Raw genomic sequence first — 12,149 nt, 5'->3', positions numbered from 1 at the left:
CCGACGTTATGCAAATACAAAGAAGAGAGCAAACGTTCTAAGTACACCAACACTGTGTATTCAACAGGGTGAAACCTTAAAGTAAACTGGCCAAACCACCTGCTGCTCTTTTTAAATGGCTAAAAAAAAAAATTAGAATTTAGCAATTTAACGGGCCGTAATTTGCGGCCCCTCTGGGCATGTACAAGGTATGCTCGCGCCCACAGGAGGCCGCACAAGTTCCGACTTCAGGCACTCGCTGCGCATGCGCAGAAACCCGGAACTTACCATCTGTCAAAAATCCTCTCGACAGATCGCATACATCGCCGGGAAAAGGGCCTCTGAGGGCAGAGAGTTGTCCAACTTGTGCCCAGCGAATGCCCGTGAAATTCTTACACCTGGTTTTACCAAAAAAAAACATAAAAATAAAATATCAATAATTTATACATTGTGCAAAAAGGTACGTTTATTTTTAGCCCTGTTAAAACATGTAAATGTATTTTTCAAAAAATTTAATATTTGTTTTAAATATTTAATTAAATGCCATTTTAATTAATTTTAAATATGTAATGTTTTAAAAAACATTTATTTGATGTCTAGATGTATTTTTTTGTGGGTTGGGGGGGGTGGTATTCTCATTCATATTTATGGGGATTCCGTATAAGCATGAATGGGGATTCCCTTTTTTGATTGGTTGGGGCATCCCACGTGATCCCAGGGGCGCGAGTCTCCATGGATTCCGGGGCAAAAGATAAGTGCGTAGATCTTTTTGCTGGTCAGAGGTATCCGCCCGCGGGAAGCCTCCTCCTGCAAATTCAGCCCCAATATGTTGTTTTGCCTCATTTTTACCTGTAGTTTTTTTTCCTTGTTTCCTTTTTTAATCCAGTTCTTCAGCCCAGGTAGTTTTGTAGGAATTCTCCTCCCAGCCCATTCAGGCAGTTATTCATAGCTACTCTGCCCAGTTTTTTTAAAAAGCAACAATCTGGAACTTTTGGAATGCTAATCCTACCCTCAATTTCGACTGTATTACCTCAGGAGGTTAATCCCCATCAACAGACATTTTTATTTACAATAAACTTCACTGCGATCTTCAGAAAATAGGGGCAAAGTGACAGTGGGTCCATGACTTTGTGGGGTAAGTTGGAGGGATTTCTACCCAAGAATAGCTGGAATTTTAGGAATGAGCACCAAGGAGTTCCACTGGATCTCGTGTCCACCTGAGCATAACGTCTAGCCTTTATCGCCTACGATCTCACCAATTCATTGTTCGTTTTACAACTGCCATCAGCTTAGACTTTAACTGCTAGTCCCTGACGAGGGTATTTCGGCCGAAGTTGGCAGCTCGGGCTGCTGTGAACTGCTGGCACAATTGTGTTGGTCACCAAGGAGACGACCAATGTCTTACCCTTTTTCTGTTCCCCATTTGTAGAAGAAAAACTACGAGCGACTACAGAAAGCCTTGGATAGTGTGATGTCCATCAGAGAAATGACACAGGTATGTCAACAGTGCTGACTCTACATGGCAGAAAGTTAGATTAAAAACAATGAACATGGAGGTGCCAAAATTTCCCTGTTCGGTATCTTCCGTAAACGCCTCCGGAGAGGGCGGAGGGGGGGGGGGGGGGGGCGGGGGGCGCTAACGAGCTGCAAAAGTGTTTTCGCCTGGTGTGGGGGAGGAGAGAAGAGGGACTCCACCGGACCCCGCAAAATTGCACAGGAATCATTGGAGGTGCAAAAATGGTAGTGCTGTAAACCTATCAGGAAAGGATGAACAGGCTGGGTCTCTTTTCGCTTGAAAAAAGAAGGCTGAGGGGTGACCTAATAGAGGTCTTTAAAATTATGAAAGGTTTTGATAGGGTGGATACAGAGAGAATGTTCCCACTTGTGGGGAAGAGCATAACTAGAGGCCATCAATATAAGATAGTCACCAAGAAATCCAATAGGGAATTCAGAAGAAACTTCTTTACCCAGAGAGTGGTGAGAATGTGGAACTCGCTGCCACAGGGAGTGGTTGAAGCAATTATATAGTTGCATTTAAGGGGAGGCTAGATAAACATATGAGGGAGAAGAGAATAGAGGGTTATGCTGATAGTGTTAGATGAGGGAAGAGGACAGAAGGCTTGAAAGGAGCATAAACGTCATCATGGACTGGTTAGGCCGAATGGCCTGTTTCTGTGCCGTATATCCTGGTTAATCCTATGTAAACCCCACGACCACCATTAGCGTGTGCTGCTCCCTTTCGTGGACCTCCATTCACTTTCTCAACTGCCTACGCGCCAGATCTCCCATCTGACATAACCACGGTCCATGCCCTCCAATTCCTCTCAGCTTGACCTTCGACCTTGCTTTCCAACTTGCCTCTGGGTCGTGGCTCCTTCTGGCAGCTTAGCTGAGTGGCAGCACCGCCGTTTGAGCCACAAGGTCGTGGGTTGGTTCGTCCTGGGGCTTGACCACATAATTTAGGCCGACGCTTCCATCCAGTTCTGAGGGAGTTCTGCAGTGTTGGAGGTGTTGCTTTTTGGATTAGATTTTAAACTGAGGCCCTGGCTCCCAGTTCATGATGATGCTGAAGATCCCATGGCACAATTGGAGACGAGCAGGAGAGTTATCCTGCTGATTAGTCCCACTCCCCCTGCTCTCTCCTCATATCCCTGCAATTTTCTTCTCCTTCAAGTATTTATCCAATTCCCTTTTGAAGGATACGATTGAGTCTGTATCCACCGCCCTTTCAGGCAGTGCATTCCAAATCCTAACCACTCGTTGCGCAAATTTTGTTTTCCTCAAGTCGCCTCTGGTTCTTTTGCCAGTCACCTTAAACCTGCGCCCCCTCGTTATCAACCCTTCAGCCATTGGAAACAGTTTCTCTGTACTTGCTCGATCTAAACCCTTCGAGATTTTAAACACCTCCATCAAATCTCCTCTTAGCCTTCTCTGCTCGCAGGAGAACAGCCCCAGCTTCTCCAGTCCATCCACGTAACTGTAATCCCTCATCCCCGGAACCATTCGAATAAATCTCTTCTGCACCCTCTCCAAAAACTTCACCTCCTTCCAAAAGTGCAGTGCCCAGAATTGGACACTACACTACCATTCTTTGGTTTGTGAATGTGTTCCCCAAAAATACTGGTTAAAAATCCGAACACCCATGCAATAAAAACAGTTTGAATTATGTCGTCAGCATATACCATCAGTTCTGTCTACGATTTCCCAAACTAATACAAGAACTAATGCTAGTTAAGTCACCTCCGATTGTTAGCTTGTGGGTACTTTTTTGGAAACAAAATTTAGAGTCGTGCAGAATATTTGATTCTGTGGCTGTAACTTGACTGTCCTTACTTACGACATCATGGGCCGCTCCGACCTGTGTGAGAACACCACCGCAGGTCGGGGCTATACATCGAGCTGGAGCGCCGGGCCCTGGAACATCGTGGGCGGAGGAGCGGTGAATGAGGGTACGGGGCCCAGAAGAGCTGAGGGCCCAGGGGCAACACGGGTTGTTAATGTGTGGAATTTGAAGATAAAACTCCTCTTTTTACTGTATAAATATAGCGCGGGTTTTCCTGTAAAAGTCAGAGTTCTGCCTTAGTGTGGACTAAGCGGGCTCTCCGAGATATCTCGTTCGAAATAAACTTTCTCTCGAAGCACGGCTCTGAAAGTCTCCGCTGAGTTCATTTAAGCTAAAATTTCCCACACTACGATGTGTGCGCGCACTAGGTCCGTGCAGCAGAGCAGGTCTCCAGTCGTCCTGGTTCAACCCTTTCCACTGGACCAAGGCCTAGCTCTGTCAAGCCCGTGTGGTGGCTGGTGTGCAACAGTCACCACACGCTAAAAAAATCCACGCACCGGCATCTTCCACCCCCTCAACTGGAGTTCAGGACTGGGACATCGGGTCCTTCATTGAAACATCTGTGAACTCTTGTGGAAGCAAGTCATCCTCGTTCGAGGGACAGCCTATGATGATGACGACGTGAGACTTGAGCACATAAATCTAGACTGACGCTCCAGTGCAGTGCTGAGGGAGTGCTACACTGTCAGAGGTGCCGTCTTTCGGATGAGATGTTAAACTGAGGCCCCGTCTGCTCTCTCAGGTGGACGCAGCGATCCCCATGGTACTATTTCGAAGGGCCAATATTTATCCCTCAACCCACGTCACTAAAACAGATTATCTGGTCATTATCACAGTGCTGCTTGTGGGAGATTGCTGTGCGCAAGTTGGCTGCCGCGTTTCCCGCATTACAACAGTGACTACACTTCAAAAGTATTTCATTGGCTGTAAAGTGCTTTGAGACGTCCGGTGGTCGTGAATGGCGCTATGTAAATGCAAGTCTTTCCTTTTTCTTAAATCATTCTCAATCAACTCGGTAACTGAAAACAATTGATTAGCAGCTTGCTGGATTTGGCCAAGGGACTTGTCATGCAATCTTCATGCATCAAAAAACATAAACAGGCTGAGAAACTGCATTACCCGTACATCAATCAGCCGTGATGCATCAGCCCAGTAACTGAAAATGCTTCATTACATTTTGATCATAAATGGGTTCCTTTTGAAAATGGAAACCTAGGAAGCTTTCCGCCTGGTTTGCCTACAAGAAGCAGTTGGAACTGTCACCCAGCGCCTACACACTTGAGTTTTAAAAATATCTTGGAATGCGCAATTTTAGTTGAAGGTCCACGAGTGCAATGGTGATTGACAGCAATTTTTAAGCAGATGTCTGCAGCTCTTAACAGCAAAAGAGGCAGGCCGTCTGTCAAATGGAATAACTGAAGGCAGAGGAAAACAAGACTGTGAAGGAAAGGAAAACACTAAAATTGCAAACAAACAATAAAAAACCCAAAGTGTTGTGGTGAAGTGTGCAGAAGGCACCCTGTGTGCTTTTCTCTACCACGCAGTGTCGGCTGTGGCCCAGGGACTTGAGCATGTAAATCTGGGCTGACACTCCCAGTGCAGTGCTGAGGGAGTGCTGCGCTGTCGGAGGTGCCTTCTTTCGGATGAGACATTAAAACCGAGGTCTCGTCTGCTCTCTCAGGTGGACGTAAAAGATCCCGCGGCACTATTTCGAAGACAAGCAGGGGAATTGTCCCCGGTGTCCTGGGCCAATATTTATCCCTCAATCAACATAACAAAAAAAACAGATTATCGGGTCATTATCACATTGCTGTTTGTGGAAGTTTGCTGTGCACAAATTGGCTGCTGGGTTTCCCACATTACAACAGTGACTACACGCCAAAAGTACTTCATTGCCTGTAAGGCGCTTTGAGACATCTGGTGGTCGTGAAAGGCACTATATAAATGCAAGTCTTTCTTTATTTCCTTGTTGGTCAAACAATGATGAGGGTCACTGCGGAGCCTCCTACTCGAGTGCCCTGTCCACTATAGGTGGCCGTGCTGTGGAATTCCCTCCCTAAACCTCTCCGCCACTCTACCTCTTTTTCCTCCTTCAAGATGCTCCTTAAAACCTACCTCTTTGACCAAGCCTGTGCTAATTTGCCTCATCTGGCTCGGTGTCAAATTATGTTTTGCACGCTCCTGTGAAGCGCCTTGGGAATTTTTAACCAGGTTAAAGGCGCTATATAAATACAAGTTGTTGTTGCGCTGACGGAAAAAAAGAGAGGGAAAAAAATTCTGAAAAGTTCCAAAGCCAAATTATTCTGTATGTGGTGAATTTGGTTCCCACTAGATTCCTGTCTTTACATGTTTCTGGAAGTTCTTCCAGAGCATTTAACAAAAATAATGTCTCTTTCATTTTCTTCCCTCATTATGCCTTGGAGTCACTCTGGGACATTATACATTTGCTGCCACCGCTATCTCCAAATACCCAATTGACCATTCATCACACGCCAGCCTCGACCGTGAGCATCAGTAGGCTTCTCACAACCAGGCCCGATAATGTTACCTTAAGTCTTCACAATCATAGATCAGGCGTCGTTGGCTAGTGATCGGGGATTCTGAAGGCAATTGTACCACCCCACAACTAATGTCCCAATTGGGAAAAAAAAGACACATTTATAAGAACATAACATAAGAAATAGGAGCAGGAGTCGGCCATTTGTCCCATCGAGCCTGCTTTGCCATTCAATAAGATCGTGGCTGATCTGATCTTGGGCTGAATTCCACTTCCCTGCCCGCTCCCCATAACCCTTGAGTCGCTTATCGCTCAAAAATCTGTCTTATCTCCACCTTAATATTCAATGACCCAGCCTCTACAGCTCTCGGGTAGAGAATTCCACAGATTCATGACCTTCAGAAGAAATTCCTCCTCTTCTCCATTCTAAATGCAACCCCTTATTCTGAAACTATACGCCCAGTTCTAGATTTCCCCCACGAGGGGAAACATCGTCTCTGCATCTATCCTGTCGAGCCCCCTCAGAATCTTATGCATTTCAATAAGATCACCTCTCATTCTTCTAAACTCCACTGAGTACAGGCCCAAGCTGCTCAACCTGTCTGCATAAGACAACCCAGTCATCTCGTGGGTTATATAGCGCCTTTTACGACCACCGGACGCCTCAAAGCGCTTTACAGCCAATTAAGTACTTTTTGCGGTGTAGTCACAGTTAATGAACAGCAATGCGCTGATGGCCAGCTAATCTGTTTCAATGATGCTGGTTGGACGAGCTCAACCGCAGAAATTGGGGATCAAACCTTTCCACTTGCTGGGTTGAGTATTTATAATTGACACACTGGGACATCAGAGGAGCTTTCAACATTGCTTTGCTTGTTGACTTCTGCCTCAGTAAAGCCAATGAGAGCAGATGGAGGCTTGAGGTCATGATCTAACGTACCCTCAGAGCATTTATGATAGGAATGCGATAGCAACCCAAAGCACTCAATATAATCCTCAGGGTATCAAAGCATCTCTTTCCAACCTCGTACACACATGTAGGGCATAAATTATTCAGTGTTGTAGATACAGCATTAGGAAGTCACCTATGAATACCACACCAATAAGTAGCCCAATTTCTTATATTGAGAAGACAATATAGGGGCTGATTTTCCACATCGTACTACCTCTTGTGTGCCAGTTTACAGCAGACAATTTACCTCAAATCGCTGGAGAAATACCACCAACGATGTCTCTGCAAGATCCTGCAAATGCCCTGGGAGGACAGACGCACCGATGTCAGCGTCCTCGCTCAGGCCAATATCCCCAGCATCGAAGCACTGACCACACTCGACCAGCTCCGCTGGGCAGGACACATTGTCCACACGCCCGACACAAAGACTCCCAAAGCAAGCGCTCCACTCGGAACTCCTACACGGCAAGCGGGCCCCAGGTGGGCAGAGGAAACGTTTCAAGGACCCCCTCAAAGCCTCCCTGATAAAGTGCAACATCCCCACCGACACCTGGGAGTCCCTGGCCCAAGACCGCCCTAAGTGGAGGAATAGCATCCGGGAGGGCGCTGAGCACCTCGAGTCTCGTCGCTGAGAGCGTGCAGAAACCATTCGCAGGCAGCGGAAGGAGCGTGCGGCAAACCTGTCCCACCCACTCTTTCCTTCAACGAGTCTGTCCCACCTGTGACAGAGACTGTAATTCCCACATTGGACTGTTCAGCCATCTGAGAACTCACTTTTAAAGTGGAAGCAAGTCTTCCTCGATTCCGAGGGGCTGCCTATGATGATGATGGAGTTTCTGAAGTTCGGATCAGAACATTAGAGTGGAGATGCGCAACAAGACTCTGCCTCCTTTGTACCTGGAGGCTATTCCCAGCGTACGTTTTGTGCAAATGATGCAGCAGCAATGCTACCATGCCTCCAACATAATTTTCCTGGATTTCTACCCAACACCTGCCATTGAAAAGGAGTGCCTGGTGAAAGTGGACCCTGAAGATCAGAGGATTTGCAAAAGGGACTACCAGCAGCCTCTTTAGATCTCCAATAAGATAAAATATGTATTCGGGCCAGCGAAGAAGAACAATGCCAGCCCGAGGCCTTCTGGCTGCTGGTTTTTCCATAGGTTCCCTTCCCCCGATCTGGGGTAGCCCTCTAATGTATTTGCTTCATGGGTTCTTTGCTGAAGAATTCATAGCAACACATCGCTATTGAGAACTAGTTGGTTTATTAGCAAAAGGTATAATAATCACACCACACATTACCAGTGTTATGTCTGTAATGTACTTATAAATGACTCCACGAGGCAATGTGTTGTACTCAAACTGTAGTGACCTTGGTCCTTTATTCGTAACTCCAGAGTGAGGCAGCCGTATGGTGGCCCCACTTTTATACAGCCCCTGCCATCAGGGCAGGAAACCCCGGTCTCCACCAATTTCACCCTCTAGTGGTGCCAGTATAGTATATACACAGTGTAAACCTTATTGATAGTACATCAGGTAAACAAGTCTCCATCTTATGCAACTATACAGTGACTACACAGAGAGTATATCTATAGTCTGCATATATAACATCACTCTCCCCCAAGTCCTTTGTGCCAATTATCTTTGCACTATAGGCTCTGGCTTAGCTCTCCCCAGACTTAAGTGCCAATAGCCCTTGCACCTTGGCTGTGCTTTGGCTTGGCTCTCTCCCTGTTAACCCCCAAGTCCTTTTGCCACAACGTTGGTTTACCAGTTTGGATGGTTCGATGATGCAGTGGAGGTTCCAGAGGGTTCTGGGTGTGATCCATGTGTGTGTCCATGGCTACATACATCCATTCCCCCCCCCCCCACCCCCAGCGAGATGATGCAGCTGGCCTGATAGCAACGCTGTGCCCCCTGCTAGCAGGGAGGGCTTGGTTTGATCACCTAGCCAGGACTCGGGGCCTTTGCCGTTGCCTAGTGGTGGGCAGAGCCACAGATGTGTGTGGCCTCCCTGTCCTCCTTTGAGGGCTGCAGAATCTTCTGCCTGCTCTCTAACGGTGTTGGGAACCTGGCTGTTCCAGGTCCTATTTGGGGAACTTGTTGGTTCTGACTTTTCCCTCCCGGACATGGCCGAGGTAGCGACTGGGTCTGGGGGCTGCGCCGTCTCCATCCAGGTGGTGGGCAACGACGGCTGACTGCGTATATTGGCACCGTTTTCGTTTCAAGGTCCGTGGTGAATAGTGCCATCTTGTGCCTGCAGCGTGGGATAGACCTGGGGCAGGGTATCAGGATCAGTGCCTTTACCCTCCCGAATTTGTTCGCTTGCTACTTTTGAGGACACTATTCCCGACATCTCGCAACAACATTTTGTTCTTTACATTAGGAATAGTACCAACATCTCGCAACAACATTTAGTTCCCAATCTTAATTATTTCGTTACATTGATTGCCATGCATACAGTTGGTTGCAGGTCTCCTTTAAGAGAACCCTGCTGGCTTTACCCCAATCAAATCCTTTGTTAAGACACCACGTGTTGGTCCCTCAGCATTGCACCTTGTGACGTGGCCACGGCCATCTTATCTTTCAGCCATGCTGCACCTCGTTGCAGCAGGGATGCCATCTTGCCTCTGTCCTAGAGGTCGACTGCCTTGATCCTTCTCTCCCGCGATTCTGTCACAAAAGCTGAAAGAATTCGATCTTCCTCCCCAGGAATCCTGCCACTGGAGCCGGGAAGGTACTTTTAGGTTGTTCCGGTCGGATCATTACCGCACAGTCGTGATGGACGGTCTGTGCCTCAGGTGCTGCGCTGGTCAATTCTCTGGTGCCTGGCACAAGCGAAGGTGAGGTTTTGCTCTGCCTCTGAGCATGGGGGACATCGATTGCTGGACCACTGGATCTTCCCCATCCACCTTCTTCCGAGTATCGTTGGACCATCACCTGCAACAATCCACAAAGGTAACTTGTGCACCACGCCATTATGGATTACACTTACATCCGCACTACCAAGGACTGTGATCAGCTCCTTGGTGTAGGTGCGCAACTTTTCCTGTACTGGAACCAGCTCGGGTCGTTTTTCATTCCATAGCCTCTCAAAGGCATCCTGGCTCATCACTGACTGGCTCGCTCCCGTGTCTACTTCCATGAAGACTGGAACGCCGTTTATCTCGACTTCCATCTTCATTGGAGGACAATCGGTGGTGCAGGTATACACTCCATACACTTCTTTGGGCTGAGCTGTCTCTCTGGCCAAATCATCATACTTCCCGCTGGATTCAAAGTCATCTAAAGACTTCTCTGCTAGACGGTGAGTCGTATTTCTTTTACACATACGCTGGAGGTGGCCCTTCGTGTTACAGGCTTTGCATACGTACTCAGCAAACCGACACTGGTGAACCCTATGGTTTCCTCCGCAACGCCAGGGCATGATACTATTCGATTAGCACCCCTCGGCGGACTCGGAGTTCTACAGTCTTGCCTGTGAAAGGCACTATTCGGTGTACAGTACTTGCCGGGTTTGAGTCCACAGGATGAATAATTTGCTTGGTGCTGCAGGTCGAGGTCACAAACACCTGACTGATGGCCTTCTGCAGGTTGACTGTGTTGTCAGCACATAATAGCAGGTGAAGGAGGCCCTTGTGGCCAATTTCCATAAGGAAGATGTCTCGCAATGCTTCGTTGAGGTGCGTACCAAAATCACTTGAGGTCGGCAGCATATTTTGCAATCTCCTGGCCCTCAGGTCTGCAGCGAGCGTAGAATCTGTGCCTGGCCAAAAGGATGTTCTCTTTTGGTTTTAGTTGGCTGCGAATTAGTTCAGTCAGCTCATCGTATGTCTTATCCTTGGCCTTTGTGGGTGCCAGCAAGTCCCTGACGAGGCGGTAGACCTCGGGCCCACAACTGGTCAGCAGTATAGCCTTGCGCTTCTCCGCCGATGCGTTCATCTCCTCTGCCGGGTCGTTTGCCAGAAAATATTGCTTGAGTCTTTCCGTGAAGGCATCCCAATCATCCCCCTCTGCAAAGTCTTTTAGTGTGCCAAAGGTAGCCATAATCACGTGAAAATCCGTATACTAGTCATCAGTTACGTCTGTAATGCACTCCACGAGGCAATGTGTTGTACTCAAACTGTAGTGACCTTGGTCCTTTATTCGTAACTCCAGAGTGAGGCAGCCGCATGGTGGCTACCGTTTTATACAGCCCCTGTCACCAGGGCAGGAAACCCCGGTCTCCACCAGTTGCACCCTCTAGTGGTGCCAGCATAGTATATACACAGTGTAAACGTTATTGATAGTAAATCAGGTAAACAAGTCTCCATCTTATGCAACTATACATTGACTACACAGAGTATATCTATAGTCTGCATATATAACAACCAGTTCATCCACCAGGCTCACAACCAGCTGCCTCATCGTGGATCCCACAAACCCAACTTACTGGGGTTTTATGTAGTCTTGTGAACATCACGTGACTGGCTCATCACCACAGGCAGTCCCTTGAAATCAAGGAAGACTTGCTTTCACTCTAAAAGTGAGTTCTCAGATGACTGAACAGTCCAATACGGGAATTACAGTCTCTGTCACAGGTGGGACAGACAGTGGTTAAAGGAAAGGGTGGGTGGGGAGCCTGGTTTGCCGCATGCTCCTTCCGCTGCCTGCGCTTGATTTCTGCATGCTCTCGGTGATGAGACCCGAGGTGCTCAGCGCCCTCCCAGATACTCTTCTTCCACTTAGGGCGGTCTTTGGCCAGGGACTCCAGGTGTCGGTGGGGATGTTGCACTTTATCAAGGAGGCTTTGAGGGTGTCCTTGAAACGTTTCCTCTGCTCACCTGGGGCTCGCTTGCCGAGTAGGAGTTCTGAGTAGAGCGCTTGCTTTGGGAGTCTTGTGCCGGGCATGCGAACAACGGAGCTGGTCGAGTGTGGTCAGTGATAGGTCCTTACGATACAGTATAAATGCACACGAGGCCCATGCTTGAGAGAAGGTCAGTCTGTGACCTGTCCTTTATTCCTTAGCACTCCAAGTGATGAAGGTGGGTGGAGCTTCCCCTTTTGTACCTGAAGGCCCAGGTTAGGAGTGTCTCCCACCTAGTGGTCATTGTTCTCACAGTGTACAACTTAGGTCAGATTATATATGGGTTACATTGCTGGTTGAATACATGACATCACCTCCCCCCCAAAGTCTTATTGGGATCACAGGTTGAGTCTCTCAGGTGGTTTACGCTCTCTTGTAGAGCGCCTGAGTTGGGGCTCCGGTTGTTGGGCGCTGGCCTGAGTGTCTGCAGTTTGCGGTGCCTCAGGCCTGTCCGGACTGCCCACAGTGACTGGGCTCTCCTCACTTTGGTTCCGGTGTTCGGTCACCTGTGGTGGAGTGAACTCAACATCGTGTT

General features: G+C 48.0%; 1 protein-coding gene across 3 annotated transcripts in view; it reads left to right on the top strand.

The window, feature by feature from the left end:
* Nucleotides 1–12,149, top strand: part of LOC139234114 (protein mono-ADP-ribosyltransferase PARP6-like) — a 153,333-nt gene that overhangs the window by 104,316 nt on the left and 36,868 nt on the right. For all 3 annotated transcript variants that reach the window (XM_070865069.1, XM_070865067.1, XM_070865068.1), the window contains exon 15: nt 1,409–1,474. In XM_070865069.1, coding sequence (XP_070721170.1) covers nt 1,409–1,474 — 66 coding nt within the window. The remainder of the gene's footprint in view (nt 1–1,408; nt 1,475–12,149) is intronic.

This window comes from Pristiophorus japonicus, chromosome 21 (assembly GCF_044704955.1).
Source record: "Pristiophorus japonicus isolate sPriJap1 chromosome 21, sPriJap1.hap1, whole genome shotgun sequence".
NCBI classification, from domain to species: domain Eukaryota; kingdom Metazoa; phylum Chordata; class Chondrichthyes; family Pristiophoridae; genus Pristiophorus; species Pristiophorus japonicus.
This window is presented reverse-complemented; position numbering and strand designations above follow the sequence as displayed.